Raw genomic sequence first — 21,789 nt, forward strand, 5'->3', positions numbered from 1 at the left:
ATTCTTCCAGAACCAGTAGGAAAGATTCCTTAAAGAAATACTTCTTTAAAATTAAAACACTTCCATCCAGATCAGTGTTTTCAGTCTGTGGCTCACATATATACCAAGATGTTTGTGAGTGTTAATCAATAAGAAAAGGTCTGCCACCACTAAAATTTATTTGAACATAGGAATCTGCCATCCATCAGAAAGCTTACTGGACTCTACAAATCAAAAAGAAAATTCAAACACACCACACTGCATGTTTTCCTCAGCCAGCTCTGTAGATAAGAGCCTTTGTTGAGAAAGCTTGAAGCACAGAAAGCTTTCACCCCCTCCTGCAGAAACTGAGGAGCAGCAGCAATAAGATCTATGGACTTGATGCCTATTTGCTGCTCTATGGTTCTTTAATGGGATGTTTTATTCCTAGAGATTTGGGAGCTTTCCATGCTCTATCGAGGCATGTTAGCTGTAAGCATGCATGATGACACACCAAAGCTGCAGGAGCTGAATGAAAATGGGTGCCAAACACAAGGATTGGGGCCACAGCATAAAGAAGAAGGATCACCATTCAAATCCCCCCAAAGTAAGTCACACTGCATTTTCCTAGCAATGCTGCTTCTGGCAATATCTCAATGCAAAGCTGGAACTGGATTTGCAGCTAAATCACCTACTGTGGATGCTGGCGTTGTAATGAGATTGAAAGTTTCATACAGGCTTTTTAATCCAGGGCTATAATGCTGGATCAAATGGGTTAAATCTCTTCAGCAATGCTCCTAAGCAGATGCTGAATGCCTACAAACCAGTGATGTAGGAGCCACTCTACTTCTGTGGCCAGAAAACATTACTAAAGCTTCTTGTAGTTGTATACTGAAGGTGTGTTTGTCTTGTTCAGTTTTTACTGTGTGATGGCCTCTTGTACACCTAATCTGAGTGACAGACAAGCAACAAGGCAAATAAGTTATTGAGAAAGACACTCCCCCAATATGAAAGCAGGCAAGCACACATCCTCAACTCCAGCTGTAAGCTTTATAACAGACAGAACTGTTATAAACCAAGGAATCTTTTGATTTTAATTAGGCAAACAAGGGCAAATAATAAACCATCAACTACTACATTACCAGAGAAAATGTACTGCTTTTGCTGTTTGAAATCCATATTGATTCCCATCCAGCCTGTGAGTGAGTTATTAATCACGCCAATTAAATCATGAACACAGGTCTTTACACTGAAATTGAACCCCCACCAATAGATCGATAACTCAAACCTCCAAGAGCAATTACTGCTCAGCATAATAGAGCAGCCTGTAACACAGAGCTCCATGCAGACTACAATTCTCTCTGTCATATCCTTCACAGGCAGAGCAAACAAACTGGGAAAAGAAAGATTTTATAACTATTATTTTCAAAATAAACAGACATCTGCTTAGAGTTACCTAATCTCTCACATCACAGAGGCAGATCTGCCAAGGTCACATTGGAGACATGATTACATTTTTTCACAATTTGTTATTCTAGCAAAGCCCTGATAAGATTGAACTATTGAAGTTCACACTCTGGTTTAATTTCAAGAGGTTAAATGCCAAATCCTTTTCTTATTGCTACAAGGAAGGGATCTGCCAGGCTGCATAATACCCTGTGTGGGCTAAGACAACAATTTTGTTTCATCTGCACAGTATTATGAAGGTTTTGATTCTTTTTTTTAAATGACATCAGAGAGCTCCAAGCTCCCAAAGAATGATTTAAAGTAAAATCAGAAAGTGAGACTGTTCCGGAGGAGCGTCAGTGACCTTTCGCATCTTCCAGCCTGGAGAAGTTAAGTCAACGTCTGGCTGAGAAAGCACACTTGCTAACCAAAACCAGAAAAAGGCAAGAAAGAACATTCTGAAAAACCAGATCATCTCTGCTGGGAACAGATGATTGTCCTAACCAGCCAAGCATATGCAGGGTCACAGAAATCCCCATCCCTGCCTTGGAAGACAACTGATGCCTGTCCTGAGGCAAGGAAAGAACTGTCCGTGCTCAGGCTCTTGGCTCGCCGTCCTTTCCAGGTGAGATATGTTTTCCTGAGCATCCCTGCTTCTGACAGGCTGGCCCCTTCCTACAGCCCTGGAGCCCAATCCATCATCCTTCATTAGGGGAGCTATTGGCAGCCAATTAAGTGGTGATGGACCCACACCACAGAGCTGATCAAGATGAGTTCAGACCTTACCCTTCAGCCCCTGCTTCCCCTTGCTGCTGGCATGGAAAAATGCACCAGATCAGGCACCACAGGAAAAGCAGCAGGCAGGGAGGCAGTGTTACTGCTGGGGTCTCACCATGGCTTCCCACCACCAGGCAGCTTTTACCAAAGGAAGGCAGAGGGATTATCTATTCCCCACTGCAGCAGAGCCAGAAAGAGCCCCCAAACCAGTTTCCTTCCTCCCTAAAGGGCAGCAAACAGATCTGTTTAGAAACAGTGAGAGTGACCTGAGTGAGGTCCACACCTGATGTTATGGCTGGAGCTGTGAGAATGCAGAGTTGTGCTGCAAGGTGACAGAGTCTCTGCTAAGCAGGAACCGAGAGGAGAGACCGACCACGCACGAATTAGCAAAATCCCATCTTGTTTATTTGTTATGTCCAACCCTCACAGCTCAGTAGCTGCTGTCACATTAGCACTAATATGCTCATAATTTGTGAAAACAACACTTGAGGTCGAGTGCTTGTCAAGTGGGGCCACTGCTTTCCAGCCAGCAGCTCCCCATACCCTGCATTCTCCCACTGCCCTCCCTCTTCATTCCCAGGCACAAGGAGGCCCCTTTCAGGCAGGATCCCTCCATGGATTCTGAATCCATGCTGCTGCTAAATCCCTCCCATGGATTCAGTAGCAGCACCTTACTGCCCTAAACCAACATGTTCAGCTGTTACCCAATTGCCTCCATTGTAATAGCAGCTGTGAAGTAACACCTCTTTCCATTAACTTGGTGACAATGTAGGGTCAAGATGAGGAGAAACTGGAAGAATTTTCCTGCAAGTCTAAAAGCAATTCTCTTTGCATGGTCAAAATCCAGCTAGTGACCTGCTGTAATGGCATCTTATAAAAAAATTGAGATACTGAAACTAACAGACTAAATACGTTCAACAACATTTCCAGTTGCATCATGGATAATTAAAATATTTAAGGGACAAGCTGCAAGTTGTTAATCAGGGAACATTTATTGAATGGTGTGTGCCCTTTGGATTTGGTCCCTATGGCAACCAAAAATTCACTCCAAAAGGATATGCTGGAAGAAGCATGTCAGGAGCTGCCTCAACATTTTAATTCACAGAGTGAGCAATGAATAAATCCAGCTACTGACAGCACAGGCAAAACAATGTTTGTAAACAGCATCAGGAAGTCACAGATGGCCTTTTGCTTGCTAAGACTGAAAAAGTTTACTCTGCCTTTAAACATGCCCACTATCATGAAAACTGGACTGTGCTGCACATGAGTCACAATTATTAACTACTGATAACAAAAGTTCTGGAACAGAGGAGCTTTTCTTTACTTCAGTTCTCAATCCTTGACTTTTTGTGATAGTGTTTGCACTCCTCACATTGGAAGGTGTTGCATCCTCTGAAAAATCTTTCTGTCCCACCTGGTTCAAGGGGAACCACACTTAAGAGAACTCAACAGCATCTGAGGGATGGCTTTGCAGAATGCTCCAGAAGGAAAATGTGAGGGATGATTGGTTTTTCCTTCTAAACAGGAAAGAGTGGTTTGGTATGCAATAAGGGAAAGAAAAGAACACTTCACTGCACTGCAGAAGGCAAACTCCTTCAGCATGATCTCAGTGTGTGAAGTGCAGCTGCAAAGCTCCTTCCAGCTTTCTCCTTTGATGAAGTGTGAATTCTTCAATGGGCAGTAGAAATTCTGGAAATATTTTAGTGCTGGATATGCTGGAGGATAATGTATGATCTGGCATCTAGCGAGACCTAACAGAGGAACACTGTGCTGTGCACTGCAATGGAATCACACCCTATTAATGAAAAGGTACTCTTGAATCTCTTCTTGTGTGAGCCTTTATGGCTGTGGAAAAAAGTCTTATGAGGCTGGAGGGTGCAAGGCAGCAGGGATTGCTGCAATGCCAGCCTGGATGTGCAAAAAGCCTGGAACAGTCACTCAGCACTTGCAAAGCCAAATGTGTGCTCTACACTCCTCTTCCCACTGACTCCTTGAGGTCCCTTTACATCCACTGCAGTGGCCCTGCAAAGATCATCAAGCACAATTTCCACAAGGCTGCTGGATGGAATCTGCTGCAGGTTGTCAAGGCCATTGAAAACCCTTGTGATCCTGACATGCATGAGACTACTCACTGTAGAGAGGGAAGTTGTTCAGGAGAGTATTCACTGCCCTGCTGACTGAGGCATTTGTCTTTCTTGTTGCCTGGGGTGTGCAGGAGCCCCAAGAGCACAGAGCTCTGAGCTCTCCCCCTTCCCAGGCAGAGCCACAACTCCCAATCCCCACGTCACCCTCTGAGCTGGGACTGGGCAGGCACTGCCAATCCAACCTCTGTGCCAGCCAACAAACAGGTACAGGCTCAGACTTCTGCAAAGATCATCACAGGAACAGTCTGCTCTGAAACTGCTGCACATTTTCATTTCAATATTGGGTGAAAGAAAAGAGACAAGTTAGTATGTGGGCTTAGCCTGCAGATACTTTTCCGAGACAGTAATTGCTGCATAATTCATAATCTTGTTTTTACATGTTTGCCATGTGTACCAACAATCCCCCTGAAATAACTCTAAATTTTTCCTTCAAGTCCTCTCCATGTCACAGTTTTTCCAAACTGCACACACACAAACACGCCTAGTGTCCAGCAGTTACTTGGGTTTGGCAAATTCCTGTATTCCCAGATTCTTGCACATTAGGAGAGGAAAGTGGGGTCTAAGCTAATTCTTGGGAGTTCCCACTCCCCATTAGCACAGCAGACAACATCATTCATTCATTAGATCTGTATTTCTTTCAAGCAGTTCTCTGTGAAGTCAGAATTGAGAGTTGCATCTCCACCCAGAGCCACCTGGCTCCCCATCAACTCCAGACCCCACTGCCCTCTGCACGAGGCAGGGCTCAGAAACAGAAGTATTTGCAACTGATAGGAAATCTTAGCCCAGTAAGAAGCAATTCATAGCTGCTGTACCAGAGAGGCTCACAGGGAAGTGCAGTGATGCAGTTCCTCATCTCAGCCCTGCAGCAATGGTTTGAGGTATTTCTGCTCATATTAAACTAACTGGAGATGACATCCTAGATCCTTGCAGGGAGGGGAAATGCATTCCTTCTAATGGATCTCAAAATGGTTAATCAATTCAATGATTACAAATGAAATGCTTCATCTCTCAAGGGGCAGAATCCAAGGGCTGGTGCCACTGGTTTTGGTTTTGAGGACACAATATGGTTTTGTTTTTGAGGACAACACTCCAAAGTGCCAGCAGTTGGTTTCAGGGAAAACCACCTCCTCCCACATTAACATATTCATTTGCAAAATCTATCACATATGTTGCGTGCAAACTGGCTGAGAGTTGATTCAGCTCTGACAGCCTGAGAGCCTCTAGCCCAAATATCTGAAAGTAATAAAATCCACACCATCCTCCTGATTCCTCACCCTACCAGAGAAGTGACCTATGTTTGCTTTGCAGCGCTCCCAGAAGACAGAAAATAGTAGCACTGGTCCATGCTGGGGTTGTGGACCTCAAAGTGGGGTAACTGTCACAAGAAAAACACAAATAACAGGGCTTTTCTTACAGGTTATGCTCATGGCTAATGGCACTGACTGGGGTATCACAGTCTACCTCCTGGTCACTCCACAAACAGGAGTTAGGCCAGGAGGGACAGAGCACCCATTATTTTATATACAGAGAGGGGAAACAGGGGAAATTATGGAACAATCTCTCACAGACAGCAAGTACTCCTGTGTTTTTAAGAGGGCTCTCCTCAGCCCTTTGTTTTGCAGGCAGGCTGGCTCTGAGCTGGGCTGCTCCCAACGAGCTCTCAGCCTGCCAGAGGCTCAGAGAACATGCTCTGAATGAGTATGTTTCTTCCCATGAATTTGTTAAAACCAAAGCCAGATTCCCCTTATGCTGGGTGCTGCATGTTTCTGAAAAATCCTGTCCTCTTTTAAGGCTGAACACAACCACGAGTGGCAGGAAAGAAGCAAAGATATTCCCCATTATGAAAGGAGGAAAAAGACACTGAGGGAGCAGTCAGTCTCTCCAATGCCACACCACATCTCTGGGGGCTACAGCTTTTCTGCATCCACCAGATAAATCCACCTTCTCCCCCTGTTCCCACAGCAGCAGAGAACAACTCCCCAGTTACCAGCGCTGGATGCCAGTAAAGGTCTCCTTTTTCTTCCTTGTGTAAGGCATTTCCCTCCCCTTCATTTTATAAATTACCAGAACAGACATTTAAATGTTCAAGAATAATCTTAACAGAGTATTCATGCCTTGGGCATTTTCATGCTCTACAAGGAGTGAAACAAAAGGGCCTCATTTAATACCTCCCTACAGCATTCCCTATTCCTGCTCTTCCCTTGTGAATCTCCAAAGGCAAGCTCTCAGTGGTTCAAGGCTCCCTACAAACCCCATCCCTCCCTTCTCCCTTTTTAAGATGAGCTTCTAAAGCAAATCTTGCTGGCTGACAGGAACAGGTGGTAGGAATCCTTCAAAAGGAGAGAAAAACCATTTGTAACCAATAAAAGGAGAGGAAAAGTCTGATCCCTGTGGTTTTACTGAGCAGCCCTGGGAGCTGCTTGGATGGCAGGCACACCCTGCTGCCCTGTGTGCTCTGTGCCCCCCTGGCACCCCAGCCCTGCAGCTACAGGACAGGCAGGATGGGCATCCCTGGGATGCCAGGGAGCAGGGTGGATCTGCCTGCTTTATGGGGGATTTCAGGCACACTGAACCAGCTCCAGAGCCTGATGGGACAGGCTAAGGGCTGAGCCTGTCTTCTGCCCAGGATCTGAGATCTAGCTTTACAAAGCCAGCAAAAGCCTCTATCCTTTTCAAACATATAGAAGCCATCCAAAGTTTGAACAAAGTTTTGTGCTAGATCAAAAAGCCAGACCTGCAAAGCCCTCCTTGGGGCTTTGCTTTTATTCTTTAGCAAAACCCCTCTACAGTAACTTTCTGATCTTCAGCCTGGGAGAGAAACATCACAATACACTGAGGTGAACAATATACCTTAATCTCTCGCCTTATACTTGACAGGTAAAGAAGTCTGACTTGGAAAGGACCCCCAGGACATGGCTGGCAAAGGCTGGGCTCGCTGTGTGGCACTTGGAGACAGCAGCTCTCCTGGAAAGGACTGCAGCCCAGGACAGCAGCTCGCAGCCCAGCTCCCCTCTCCTGCCCTGCCATCCACCTTTCTCCTTCCCTTCTTGTCAAAATGGATGAAGGGAGAGGTGACAAGCTGGAAAGGCATGGCCAAGACTGGAGAGCAAGCTTTCAAAGCACCCCTGCTGTGCTCCAAAGTGCTGTTATGGCTGCTCCCTGTGTGCAGGGAATTAGGATATGGTCTCCAACCCAGCTACAAGCAAAGGAGGCAGAGGAATAGATGTGCTTTCTGCAGAGACCTCAGGTATTGCTTCTTTCCTGTATATGCTGGCAAGCACAGGGTGCAAAAACATCCATGACCAGGAGCAAATGCTGGAATCCAGGTTTATCTGGATGTGATCTAAGGGATACTTCACTATGGATGTGGCCAATGCAGTTGTTTGTTCAAGAGTTAAAAGGAAGTGATATTTCTTCCTATGGAGGAAGATCAGGAAATTAAACCTGGACTTGACTCAGCTCTTCCTCCTTTCTCATATGGGTTTCTCTCCACAAAGAGGGGGTGGCAGTGGGTTTGAATGTTCTCCAAATGTGATTTCCATTTCCTCCACAAGAAATGTATAGAGAAAAAGGTCTGAAGTCCTTGCAGTCTTCTACAGATATGCCACATTTAGAAGCTCTGGACTTCTCCCCATATCTTTGGTTCTCCCTACCAATTTTGCCTGTTCACAGCCTGGAGTTATGCCCATCCCACCCCATGCACTGCACACACATTTGGTGAAACTCCATCACTGACCAGATTTTCAGCAGCCAGCCCCACACCAGTGCCAGAAAGTCCATTTAGTCTGTAAGACTACAAAACCCAACACACTCCTTTTCACAGCCTGGAACAGCACTGCAGTATTTACATCCCTTCCAAAGAACCACAGAAACATTTATCACTGTATGGTCACGCTTTACTTGTCACACACCAGCACTGGCATCCTGGAGAGGACTGCATTACAAACAAGCGCCCACCTCAAGTACCTTTGGGGTATTCAGCACGTTGTGGCTGCACTGAAATGGTTTCTGACCAGAAAAGAGAACACTTTCTTCAATCACCCTGTAGAAATGTTTTCCTTATGGGCCAGCTTCAGAAATATCCACCGCCCGATACTGAGGTTGGTTTTTCTAAGAGCTAAGGGTCGTAAAGTAGCCACGTGTTTAAACAAGAGGTCATTATCCCCCAGCACCAGGGTTCAGTGCAAGCTTCTAAGCAAGAAGCAATTTGAAAATAGAGCTGTTAAAGCAGTAACAGTAATTTAGTGTAATTTAAGTTTCTGTTTTACTGATTTTTCTGGCTAAGATTCATAGTGCTATCAAATTAGCATCTGGTTATCTTGTTGAGGGGAGTGAAGTCAATAGTCTAACAGGCCCATTTTGCTTCTCTTTACTGCTGCAATTGTGTCACTTCATTGATACTAAGACCTGAAGGCAAAGGACAAGGACAGTGCCCTATGGCAGATGCCAAGCTCCTATTTTCTGTGTGATACAGCACAGTCCAACAGATGAGTTTTCAGACACAGCAATCAGAAGAAACTATTTCTACTCAAGATGCCACAATACCAACTGGTTAAGACTAAACTTACTAGCTACCACCCAATTAGGAAGTGAGATTCTTCAAAGGCATGAAGTCACCAAGAGATTGAGTTTGACCCAACCCTTTAAAAGCTTTGTAGTAGTTCACCTGCACCAAAACCTGGAAGCACTTCAGGACCAACAGTAGCATATAGCAACATTTGTTATTTAAGCAAAAGTGCTCTCCTAACTCTGCAGAGAAATCTGCTTTTACCCAGTACCAACCTCCTCAGTCTCTCCAGCTTCATCTACCCAGTGTGGTAAGAAGAGGAGCTCCTCCACACCCTTCCTTCCTCTCCCTCTCCTCCCCCTCTGGACTGCACATCATTTTCAGCGCCGGTTTGTGCTGCCCTCAGCGTTCCACACCACCAGACTGGTCAAACCCACAGATGGAAGGAAAGATGCCTTTCCAAGCCCACCTCTGGAAAGATGCAGCTGTGGTAGGAAAAGCCCTGCAAGCTCCCCTTGTTCCCTTTGAAACCCGAGGAGAAGAGATGAGCAGCACATTTGAAATTAATTACAGCAAAACCTACTGCATTGTTCTCTCCTCCCCTTCCTTTTCCCCTGACCCCCCCTCCTCGCAGAGCTTTCACTGGAACCTCTGTGGCGTGTATATTTTCCTAAAGTTGCCAGGGCCAAAATGGTACAGCTGAGACATTCACAGGAGTCAAAGAAAGTGCAGGCCCAGGTTAGTGCACAGGGGTACAATAGTTCCTTAAGAGCGAGCGTCTCCCCCGCTGCCGCCCCCCTCCTCCCAAACCTTCCGTCTCTAATGAACCTTTGGTGTCTGTCCACAAAAAACAAACATCAATCAGGCAACAGGCTGTTCCTTTTCCCCTGTTGCTAGTCTGAAATAACAGGCATCCCCCGCTGGGCTGGGAACGCCACTTCCCTCTCCAGCACACATACGGGATAATAAGGGGGAGGCGAAGGAGGGAGGAAAACCCGCTCGGAGGTGCCAGAATACACAGCGAGACGTGCCTCCCAGAGCCAGAGAAAACTTGGGAACACAACAGCTTTTGATTCCTCCTGCCCCACTGGGTACGTTAATTATTTAATAGTTGGCTTGTGAATTGGTGGTGGTGGTAGGAACGGGGGGGAAGGGAAATCAGGCTTTTCCCCCCTGCCCCCAGTCTCCTTGTGCTGGCAGAATTGTCCACACACACACACAGAGACACACGTGTGTGTGAAGCTTTGGGCATGCCTAGCAGCCTCATCTGCACCCTGTCTTCTCTCCCCACCCACACAAGACCCTCCTTGTTGGCCTGTGACCACAGCAGCCATAGACAGCATGGGACAGCATCTGGATCAAATGATGCTCGGGGCAAAGAAAACCCATCTGCTCTCCCTTTGGAGGCAGATATTTTTCACTTATTATGCTTGGGGGAAGGGCACTTCCAAGTTTATATTGGATTTCGACAGAGTTGGAAATGGAGCTGCAAATCAAACAGAGATCAGCTTATGATTTGCAACCAGGGCTTTCTAGGTGTCTGAAGCAACACTTTGGAAGGAGCGTAGGGAAAAGGAGAATGTAACTACATCTCATTTGGATGGAGAGGACTCACAGATGTTAGGAATATTTTTGATCAACAGCTTTCCTGGCACTGATTGTGGTGGAATCCACAACCTTGACGGCTAGCTGAGTAAGAAAGTGCTGGCAAGCTCCTGACTGCATGCAGGCAATTTGCAATGCTGCCAGTCAATATTTCAGTGAAAACAAAATTGCAGGGATCATATTAAAAGAGAAGAAAACAGAAAATAAAACAAAACAAAATCCAGCCTTTCCTTTTAAAAGAAACTCTGACACAAACTGATGGGAAAGTCCCTTCCAAATCAAAATGCAGTCTTTGTTTGTTTAAAATTAACACGCTGTGATGGGAGCCCTGCCGTGAGCACGCAAGGGCAAGTCTGCCAGCAGCAACAGAAGCAGACACAGCAAGAAGTGGCTTTACACAGGGACACCTGGGTGGCATGTTTAGTACAGGCCTGCAGGAAATGATGCAGAAAGAGGTTTATAGTTGTGTCCATTTGGTGGAGGAAATGTATGCAGCAGGCAGGGGTCTGAGCCAAAAACCTAGACCCAGTCTTTGGGAGGGGAGAATTGATGAGAGAAAAGGAGAGAGCTTCTCTGGCAGTGTTTTCAAGCTCTGGCTCTTCATGCAGCCATGCTGGCCTGTTAGTGTGAAGCAGTGGTATTACTGTGAGAGACTGCAAGCAGTGTAGCCTGGGCAGTATCCCTCACTGGACCAGCCTTGAGATGACTGACACGGACTCTTGGGGGCATCTGAACGCCTGGTACAGCTCACAGAGCCATCTGGAGAACCTTCAGAGCTCTCTGAATTGCTCCCACCTGCGTGGCTGGTGCTCACAGCCACTGAGCCAGGCCCTTTTCTGCCCTGGCCTCAGGACTAAGCTTGGCTGAGTGTGCTGCCAGTCAGTGGGGAGTCCCCAGATGTCTGCTGAAGGCAGCTTTACAGCACATCCTGCTAGAATGACATAAAGAGCCCAGAGACAGGCCTGTAACACAAAAATATTTCAGGCCAAAAGGTACATTCTGCTCAGAGAACATTTTTCTTGCTACAGTGAAAGGCATAAAATAATCTGCTCTAGTTTGGTCACTAAATTGATCAGTACAGAATGCAATGAACATGTTCTAGTTGTTGGTTGCATGTCTCTAGCTCAGTTTCAAAGACTGGTTCAATAACAAAAATAATGACATGTTCATTATTGTATAAACATTCGATGCTCACCCGGTAAATTTCTTCCTGCAGCCATTAAGCCTGTATTAAATCAGGTTGTCTCTGCAGAGCTTGCACTGTGAGCACCTCTCCTGTGCCCAGAGAAGGCCAGCCATGTACAAAAGGAAGTGGCTGGGGATAGCTCAGTTGTTTGGAAGCCAAATCACATAATACTGAGAAACATTAAAATGCTAGCTGCTTCATCCAACAAGGCTGGCCCTTTTCTGCCACCCTGCCTAGCACAGAGCTGCCCAGGGAGCAGCTCTGGCTTTGCAAGCCAACACAGCTTGGGCTGGGTTTGCAAACTCTGATGTAAGCTTTGGTGATGCTGCCTGGTCCTGCACTTCCCAAGATGTCCCAGGGATGAGGACTCATGGGACTGAAGGGACAAAGTAACCTTCCACAGGTTTCACAGTATGGGACACTGAGTGTTCAGGCAGATCTCTCCCAAAACTGGATCGCCAAAAAATATGGAAATACAGAACAAACCTAGCAGACAGCAGCAGCAGATGCAGGTTCATAGATGTCTGCTCATTACCAAGCCTCACTCCAGCTGAGACTTAAATAGGCTCCTTTATGCACAACGGGAGAGGGAGCGGAATTGAAGGAAACTGGCAATTACACAATTTTATTTCCCTGCTAGCCCGTTTGCTGTGCATCAGGTGGCTCTGCACTCACACACCAAAGGGGCTTGTGAGCACTAAAGTGAAGCACAAAGCCAGCTTGATGCTCTGCTTTCACTGGGAGGAAGTTTCTGTGTGCTTTTCTGGATGTGGTGTGAAAGCACAGTGAACACATTATTTTGCACCACAGGTGCCTGAGACACAGCGACTTCCAGGCTTCACTGTGTCCCTTTCTGAGAAGGCTGCAACCTCTCTCGAACCTGAGGGTGCCCAGAAACAGATGCCAGGGTCTAAGTTTAACACCACACCAGGGTTTATCTGTATAGATGCATCTGCAATCTTCTTCCTTACCTTTTAATACAAACAAACTTCCACTTTCTGAAATCTCCACCCTAACTCCAGTGGGGTTGACTGGCAAAGCACCTAACACATGATGTAGTGCTTGATGAGGTGCTTGGGTGCAGTCACGCTCTCTCAGCTCTGCCACTCACCTTGCTGACACTTTTAAAGAATATATCTCCAAGAGGGCAAAACATCAATGTTCACTTCATTGGAGAGAGATCTGGAACTCTGACTATTCCCTTATGGATAAGCCTTTAAGAATTTATTAGTGATGAAACCAGTGTGTTTCTTCAGAAACTTAATAGGGTTCCATAAAATTACTTCAATAACTTTAAAAATTTAATGGTGAACAAGAACCTTTCCAAAGGCTTTTTGAACTGTCCGACAGAATCCCAGAGTGGGGATATAATTCTGCAATAAATTTTGCAGGATGGTTAAAAGATTTTAATTTCCTATTACCTCCTGCAAGTCTTTGCCATCCATTTAAAGCAACTACATGAACTAAAAACACTGTAGTCACTTTTCTCTCCCAGCGATTTACAAGAAAATATTTACTGTTTGGGGGAAAAAGCCCAACAAACTAGAACAAGTATCCTTTTCAGAAACACAGACACGCAAACACAAACACTCTGCCAAGTCCTGCTCTTATACACTGGTGCAAACCCAAATAAACACGGGGAAGTCAATGGAGTCAGTATGGCTTTACCTGGCTGAACCGAGGCCGGGAGCTGGGGCCGAGTGCCCGGAGCAGCAGAGATGGAAGGAAAGGCTCATGCTGTGAGTCCCCAAGCAGCTCAGCAGCAACATTAACAGGCTCCACGGGGAATGTGTTCAGCCCTTGTTAGCAGGAAGGATGGCCAGAGAGGCAGGGAGGTGAGGGAAGCAGCGAGCACATGCGTGCACGGCTCACACGGTTATTAAAGAAGAAAACGGCAGGAACCCCATGGCTGAAAGCAAACCCCAAACCTGGCCTCCCTCCTCCCCTCCCACAGGACAGGAACAGAGAGCTCCATCACTCACAGCACTGATTTCAAATGAAGCTAACAGAGAAAAATCAAGCCCAAAGCAGAAACAGCATGAACTGCTAGAGGCTGATCAGGACAGCAGGGTCCTGTCGTCAGCCCCAGTCCTGCCCTGGGAGGAAGGAAGGAAGGACTCAGCCTCCAGAGGGGCAGTGAGAGGAGCAGGAGAAGCAGTGACATGCTGACAGCATCCTCTGTTCCTGAGGTCTCTTGCTGGGACTTACAGACCTTGCAGCACTGCACACAAAAGAGTGGCCAGATCCATTTGCAATTAAACAGCACGCCCTGGTCTCATTGATCACTCCCATTGATTGCCCAGAAGGAAACACCAGCTGACCCGGGGTCAGATCCAGCTGCCCCCTCACCAGCACTGCCTTGTCAAATCCCGGGTAGATGGCCAGGCTGCCCTGTTCTGTGCTGGTGACCTGCAGGGTGAGGGGCTGCTGTGCCTGCAGCAGTCCCCAGTGGGCTGTCACAGAGCCCAGCACAGCTGCCCATGGTACCCTGTCAAACTGCTCCATAACACAGGAGCAGAGCTCAAAAGGGGCATCACAGAGCTGGGAAAACCAGCACAAGCCTGGGCTGAGCAGTTTCAGGCTGGGCAGCTGGAGAGAGCAAGGACTCTCCTCTGCGAGGAGCAAGGCTGATTTAAATCCTGGGATGTGCTGGGCACAGCTCAGACCCACACCAGACACCTCCCCTCATCCTGCACTGCTCCCCCTTTGGAAGAGGGAATCAGGTTTATATCCAGCGTTTAATTTTCTCAGAAACTGAAGCTCTGCAAAATCTTCCATGAATAAAACACGTCTCTGAGGTATTTTAAAAGCAGAACTGAGAAGACCCAAGGGTTTTGTGGGGGTTGCAACTGCTGCTCCTAACATCAGCCCCCTACAGCATCCTTCTGTGCTGAAATGCAACCAGGGACCACAGCTGGAGACAGCACTGGGACTTTACCCACTGGCTTTTGCAACTCGAGAAAAAAGAAAAACAAACTACAAACAAGGAGTAAAAAGATGGTATCTTTCAAACGTCCTTTAAAAGCCTAGGCAATGTAAACTACTACAGGCACTTGGAAGGAATTTCTATCTTTTTCTTCTGATTTACAGTTTGATGGTCCTTTTATCTACTTCTACACGAACTGAGAAAAGCTAGAATGTGCCTACTCAATCAATATGAGCTTGTGCTGGCCTGTTCAGGATATATAATATTTTGCTTTTATAGTTTATTTTAAATAAAAAGTATAATTAAAGAAAATAAACCACCCACTTCATAACATTTATACAACGAAGACTTTATTTATTTTATTTACGTTTTGGTAGGCAAGGCACAGCATGCTGTTAGCTTTCTGTGATACTTAACAAAGCCGCATTTGAAATTTAAAATCTTTAAGGAAATTAACAAATTCTGTGGAGGAAGGGCAGTTGAGCAAAGAGACTTCTTACATTACCCTAGATAATTGTGCATATATATGTTTCTGTGAGTCTCTCTCTACTCCAAAAACATATCCATGACTTGGAAGCTTTAAATCAAAAAGCAATTTCAGTCTGTAATTCTCAAATAAATAATTAAACACATTTTATCTCCTACAGTATTGCTTCTATTCATTCTAATCCCACTGACAGGAATGCAGCAACATACTCCACCACATCCTTAAAGTAAGAAAACAAAACACAAGATACCAACCAGAAGGCCTGGAAATGTTTATAATTCAACTTTTCAACTCTCCTGGCTGCAGCCTGAAGCTACAAAGAAAGCTCTATGCTGGCTCAGTGCAAGGGGAGAAGCCTGGAGATGGCTGTGAAACCATATGGCCACGGGTGCAAGCAGAGCCTGCTGGCCTGCACGAGGCAGCCCTCACTCTGGGAGGCACACAACACTCAGTTTGTGTCAAAGTTAATAAATTATCCACTTTTGCAGCCTGAGTTTTACCAAACTCACCGGACAGTGTGGTTACGGTGAATGGTCTCTTGCTTGTCCATCATAATTTCACAGACAGCTGCTGCAGGTAGGGATGGCTATAGCCTGGGCTAATAAACACACACAAAGTAGCTAACAGGGGAGACACAGAGTGCATTCCCATTCCCAAAGGGAAGGCTGAGCTTCCAGAGCCTAGCCTGCAAAATCAGAAAACTACAGTACTAAAAGAGTGCACTTTCTGCACTATTTTCTGTGTTTAGTTTTGATTTGAAATGTGGGTAACTGGCTGTGACTTGGGTGATTATCTTGGTTACCCATGCTTTTTGAAAATCAAAGTCCTCCTTCTCAGACCACTGCATAATTATGTTTATACACATGCAAGAAAGCTAATTTGCTCATCCTGGTGGCAAAATTAGATGGAACTTTCCAGAAAGAGGATGCTGGGATGGGCTCACACACTGGATTTATCATTAAACTCAGGGCACCCAGTACTGTCAACTCCAGGAGCATTTAGAGATCACAAACTATCTCTAAAACAAGGTTGAAACCAAAGTATTGGGGCTTCTTTATGACTGCCTGCTGGCTCTGAAGCACAGAAGAATCAAAAATTCTAGGCTCTTCTCTGTAGTCAGGAAGACTGAAGTCTTGCCTAAATAACAAAATTAAATCTTAGATTTTGGTACAATCCTCTGAGGGCTTGGGTTTCATGAAAAAAACAGAGTCTTGTAAGCTTGTGATAAAATCACCAGCGATGCAGCATGGGGAGCAGAGCAGCTGCAGAGCATCCTGAGCACTGTATAAATCATAGCAATATGGTTGTTATCTAAATAAATGCATTACTTATTTTATTTATTATTACAGATGCTGCTGTGGAAATTTTGCATGCCTGTAATCATGGTGGACTCTTATCCAAAGCTGCAGCTGTAAATTATCATCCCCCTTAAGCTCCCTGGCTGCGCAGGTAATCAAGCACAAGATGGTGACCTCATCAAAATCTAACCAGAACATGGGGATAAAACTGAGATCAAGAGACAGGATGTGATCAGATCCCACTGTGGACCCCACACAAGAAAACTGGGAAAATTTATGACATGTCTCCTGACCTCTATTCATGTAAAACACAGCTGACTGCCTGGCTGGGTGCAGTGAGACTTGTTTGCTCTGCCTGTGTGGACCTTGCAGTGATGGAAAGCCCTCTCTCCTGGCACAGCAAGGTAAAGCCCTGAAGGAGAGGGGGACTTGATTACAGGAGATGCTGTCCCAGCCCAGACAGGGAGTCTCTGACCCTGACAGCTGGAGGCAGAGCACTGGGGGACAGGACCAAGGCGTGCAGGCAAGCCCAGGAGACACTGGGCTCCTGAGTCCCCTGGCAGTGCTGAGCATCCTCTGAGCTGTGCTGCTGCAAACCTGTGCCAAGCACGGCATTCTGAGCTCAGCTGCATTCAGGCTGTTTTCTGCTTCACCAGGCACTCACAGGTTCCTCCTGGAGAGCTGACTTGCTGCTCTCCCGTCCTGCTCCTGCCCCCCTTGCCCCTCCTTTCCCCTCTCACCCCATCTCACAGTAATAACCATCAGTTTTTAACAGCATGTCCTACACTGGAGGTTTTGTAGTTCCAGCTTTTAAAATGATTTAGTGTGACAGTTTAGTGCTGAATTAAAAAGAAAAAAAAAAGAATAAGAAAAGGGAAGAGAAGAAGCAGAGAGAAAAAGGAGAGACAGTCCCCTTAAGGCAACAACATTACGGAGCAGTGATCTCAGAGGAACAAGGGTTCTTCTCTGGTTCAGATGTGCTTGTCAGAGCTCAGTGTCGTCTCTGAACAAGAAATCTCTCTCGCTGGCCCAAGGCACAGTTTTGTGGTCAAGAGGACAGAAAATAAAGGGAGGGAACTTCAAAGAAGCATAAGCTGCATTAGCCCGCTGGGGCGGGTGGCTGCGGCACATCCCATGGCTGACAATTATGACCTGCATGCCGAGAAAGCTTGCCTCCCTCTTGTCAGAGGGATAAGACACAGGCTGTGAGCTTTAGAGCTTTGAGGATGTGTACAGTTCATGATGAAAGATAGCACTTCAAAGCCCTCTGCCTAGAAACCCAGGGAGAAGTAAGAGCGGAGGGTAAGCAATCTTTTTTCCTGGGGGGTGCATATGCGGGGGAAGGATAAGACTTACTTTCACTGTCATTTATTATTGCCATGAAAATGAAGCCTTGCACTGTTTATGGAATCTCTCATTAAAAGGATCTCTTGATAAATCGCTTGACAAACATTCATTAATTAAGTCTCTGAGCGCACTTGGCTGACAAGCATTAGTCTTCATTTTGCAGGAGGGGGAAATTGAGGCATGGAGCTCAGCGAGCCCCCAGCAGCCAGGGCAGGGCTGGGTCCTGGCCAGCCACTCTGCCACCAGACAGATGGATTACACTGCTCCCTCTGTGCCCAGCTTGATTTGGACCCAAAGACAGGAGCAACATACTGTTCTCAACAGACTTCAAAGCTCTTTTTCCCCTCACTGCTGCCCAGTGCCTCCCAGGGCTGCAGGGCAGACAGGGCTGTGCAGGTCTGGCTCCTCCATGGGCATCTCATGCCCCAGGGGCTTCTGGACACCTCCTTCATCTCACAGGCACCTCCCCACCCACAGCCTGCCTGGGGTTATGAATTGAGAAACCCTGGCTGCTGCCCAGGCTCCACTTTTCTTTGGAGGTTTTCCTCCCTGGGGCCTCTGAGCTATCAAACCAAGCAAGAGAACAGCTCCTTTAAGACATCCACTACACTCTCACTGCTGCAGTGGCCTTGGGTTCAAGCACTGGGGACTCAGCAGGTCACCTGGGCTGCAGCTGCAAGGCTGTTGAGGTACAAACCTCTCCTGCTTTCCCTGGCATACAGCAGCTCTGGAGCAAGGAGTGGTGCAAGGAAGCTCAACTGCCTCCAGCCAGACCCACGAGGGAAGCCCACAGCCGGAGGGAGCCACCAGTGAGGACCCAACGCTCAAGTCCAGCAAATACCAACTATCCTACCCCACACACTTCAAAATATGATCACAGCAGGCAGGAGGAGGTCCTTGCAGTGACTGAGGGGTGACTGTCCCTCTCACCTCCTCAGCCCCACAACTCATCTGACCGTCACCCCTCTGCCTCATGCTCCTACCGGGAGACAGAGGGACAGATTTGGGTCTCGCCCATGCTTCCCCTGCCTTTCCTGGTACTTGCCCTTCAGAAAAAGGAAGGGCTGGCTGGCAGATTCCTGTGAGAAAGGAGCTGCATGAGAGAGCAAACAGACCTTTATTATTTGTTTATTGATTTATTCTCCAGGAGGATGTAACACCCGGCCCTCGGCAGCAAATGCCCTTGTAACTCTGCACTGCAGCGACAAGTTGGCCAAACAAACACTTTTCTGCGTCAGAAAACAAAGACTGTCAGCAGAGCAGATCAGGGCTTCTCTGCTCTTACTTTTAATTATTATTTCCTTACACAGAGGATTTAATCTCCTCTTCTGCTGTAAGCTCAAAGTGCCCCATTCAGCCTATTTCACAGCTGTGACTACCGAGGTCGCCCCGGGTCAGGACACCTCTCTCTGCAGCACAATAGTGCCTGCTCCCCAAAGTGGACATGCACGCCGTGCATCTGCTGCTGCAGATGAACTGGTGTCAGCAGGAGGAGCACGGCCACCGCCGTGGCCCCACCGGGGAGGGGGCAAAGGCAAACGTTACCCAGAGAGCTCCAGACAAAAGATGCTGCTCCTCCGGCCCTTTGTGAAGCTCTCAAATGTGGTCAAAGGTTACATTTTACAGCTGTTCCAGCCTCAAATAAGCGTAACCCGCCTATCTTAATACTTAATTGCATTGCTAAGCTGCTGATAAACTAGGACGGCATAAAACAAACACAAAGGGCCAAACACATCCCCAGGGAAAGTTTGTGGGAACAGAGGGACTTGCACCAAACAATGAACTGGGAACACGGGGAGTTGCACCAGACAATGAATCCACTTTACGTGTTTTAGAAGCCTGGCTACCCTCAATAAAAGCTGCAGCATGGATGCTGCACGTTTGCTAGCTAATATCTCTCCAAAAAGGCCGCCAGTGTTTACAAAAGAAGGGCACGGTGCAAATGCCCACGGGAGAGGATGAGCGCGTGCCGCACCACGCGTGTGCCCATCAGGAAACCGTGCTGAGCTAATCCCCTCCCCACAGAGCCACCAGGGCTCCAGCCCTGGAGAACACGGCCTTAAATCAACGCTCTTATCTCACAAAAGGAATTTAAGTGCAATGCTTTGAAAGTCACTTTCTCCCGGCCATATGGCATCCCCCAGCCTGGTCGTGTAGGAGCGGCGTTCATTTGCATGTGCAAGAGACAAATCTGGCTCTTGCATTGCGGGAGTGATAACAGGGCGAGGGGTAAAATTTAGCACTGTTTGGGTTTCTGCACAATATCTTTGCTGAGGAGAATTTCTCTCACCTATCAAGCCAAGTGCCAAATGCTGAGGTAGCCCCAGGAGAGCCTGCCCACGATGGCAGGCCATGCCATAAGCAAGGCACAGGCCAGGGTAAAAGAGAAAACGAGATGAAACCCATGATCTGAACCCAAAGCTGGCAATGTCTACACCCACATTAAAGCAAACAGGAACAGGCTGAAATTATAGGGATATAAACAGCACTGAACACAAACTTCAAGACAGCAAATTCACAGGCATTCGCACATTTAACTTCCTGATAGGGAGGTATTTTGAAAACTCATGTTGCTGAGCTGCTCCATGATATGAAGGGGTGGGGGATCTTGGGCTTCAGCACAAGGAGGAGCCAACAAAGCTGCTAACGCTTCAACATAAGCCTCTCCAGCAGATCTCCGTGCCAGGCATTATGCAGGATGGCAAGATTTTTGTTTTGCCGAGGCAGTGCCATATGGGCAATCTGGTTTGCCTTATCAGCAAGCCAAGTGAGAGAAGAGAAATGTTCTTCCCCACCATTTGTTTAAATTTCCCTCTTTCCCCCAGATAAAGCTGCATACTTTTGTAAAAATATCTACAAATGTAATAACATAATGGGCTTGTCATCGGTTTCCACATTTGGCATTGAAAATCTGCAAAGCTTGGAAAGAAAGAGAATTCCTAATAGTTACTGCTGCTGAAGAGCCCAGCTAAAAACTGGGCCTGGATCCAGGTGATGGAGCACACCAAAACGCCTTTCCATGTCCAGCACCTACTCCTACACAACTGCAAATTGTTCCTTTCTTGGCCCCACTGAAATAATGCAAGAAGTTTATTTCATCACTTCTTGTTGATGGGCCTCATCTCCCCTCTTTGGGGTACTTGCATGCCCTTAACATCCACTACTGCTGTGAACTGATTTTATTTTGCAGCTCAATGCAGAGGATGCTGCAGACAGCCACAAGCCCTGGCAATTAATTTGGAGCCACACAACCCTCCCAGCACGGCAAAGTGGAACCATTCCCAGCACAACATTTTCCACTGTGTACCACAGTTTGCCTTCTCCAAGGCTGTTCCTTTGGCATTTCTGCCCGGTATCCATCTCAGTGAGATTATCCCTGGGAACACACAGAGCAGAGCAGCCTGGTTTTATGGCTGTGCCGAGCCCTCAGAGGAGGGCTGGGCGTATTTAGAGATCTGTGGCTGTGCCCCCCGAGGGGCTGTGGAACGAGGCAGTCTCTTAGCAACACCCAGTGCCTCTCACAGGTGACTGCCACTAACAGCAGGAGCGGAGCTGCGCCGTGCTGAGCACCCTCCACCATGTCCTGGAGAACCAAGGCACAAATGCTCCGTGGGCACTGGCAGGGGAGGGACGTGCAAGCCCTTGTCAGGATGACACAGACAGCACTGAAATAATCATTTGTTTAAAAGAAATGAGGATTTGATTGTATTAGAGGGAGAAGCACATCCCCTACAGTAAGGACTCCTTTGTCAGTAATCCCTCTCTCCAAGACTCTTGATACAAATCTTACTGGAAGGGAAGAAGTCCCACCCCACACTGAGACAATGCAGCTCTAAATTTTAACTTAAATCATCACAAGCCTGTAAAGCTGATCTTTAAGACAATGTGTGTGGCCAAGCTACATGCTCTGGCAAAACTGATGTCCTGCTGTTCGCACGACACGGATTCACAACCCAAATCTCTCGCTGTAAGATAAGGAAAGCATTTCTCCAGATCACTTACCTTTATTTGCTGCAGGGGAGAACAGCTTCTCAGAGCCTACAGAAGCCTGAAAAAGGAAGAGAAAGAGAGGGTGAATAATCGTGAAGGAGAAACTGGGAAGGCTTGC

The 21,789-nt window shown here is 46.9% G+C and overlaps 1 protein-coding gene across 21 annotated transcripts in view; it reads right to left on the reverse strand.

Annotated features, from left to right (window-relative positions):
• The window catches only part of FBRSL1 (fibrosin like 1), a 505,293-nt gene that overhangs the window by 34,438 nt on the left and 449,066 nt on the right, over positions 1 to 21,789 (reverse strand). For all 21 annotated transcript variants that reach the window (XM_050980712.1, XM_050980709.1, XM_050980710.1 and 18 more), the window contains one exon: positions 21,684 to 21,729. In XM_050980712.1, the coding sequence (XP_050836669.1) occupies positions 21,684 to 21,729 (46 nt within the window). The remainder of the gene's footprint in view (positions 1 to 21,683; positions 21,730 to 21,789) is intronic.

This window comes from Serinus canaria, chromosome 15 (assembly GCF_022539315.1).
Source record: "Serinus canaria isolate serCan28SL12 chromosome 15, serCan2020, whole genome shotgun sequence".
Taxonomy (NCBI): domain Eukaryota; kingdom Metazoa; phylum Chordata; class Aves; order Passeriformes; family Fringillidae; genus Serinus; species Serinus canaria.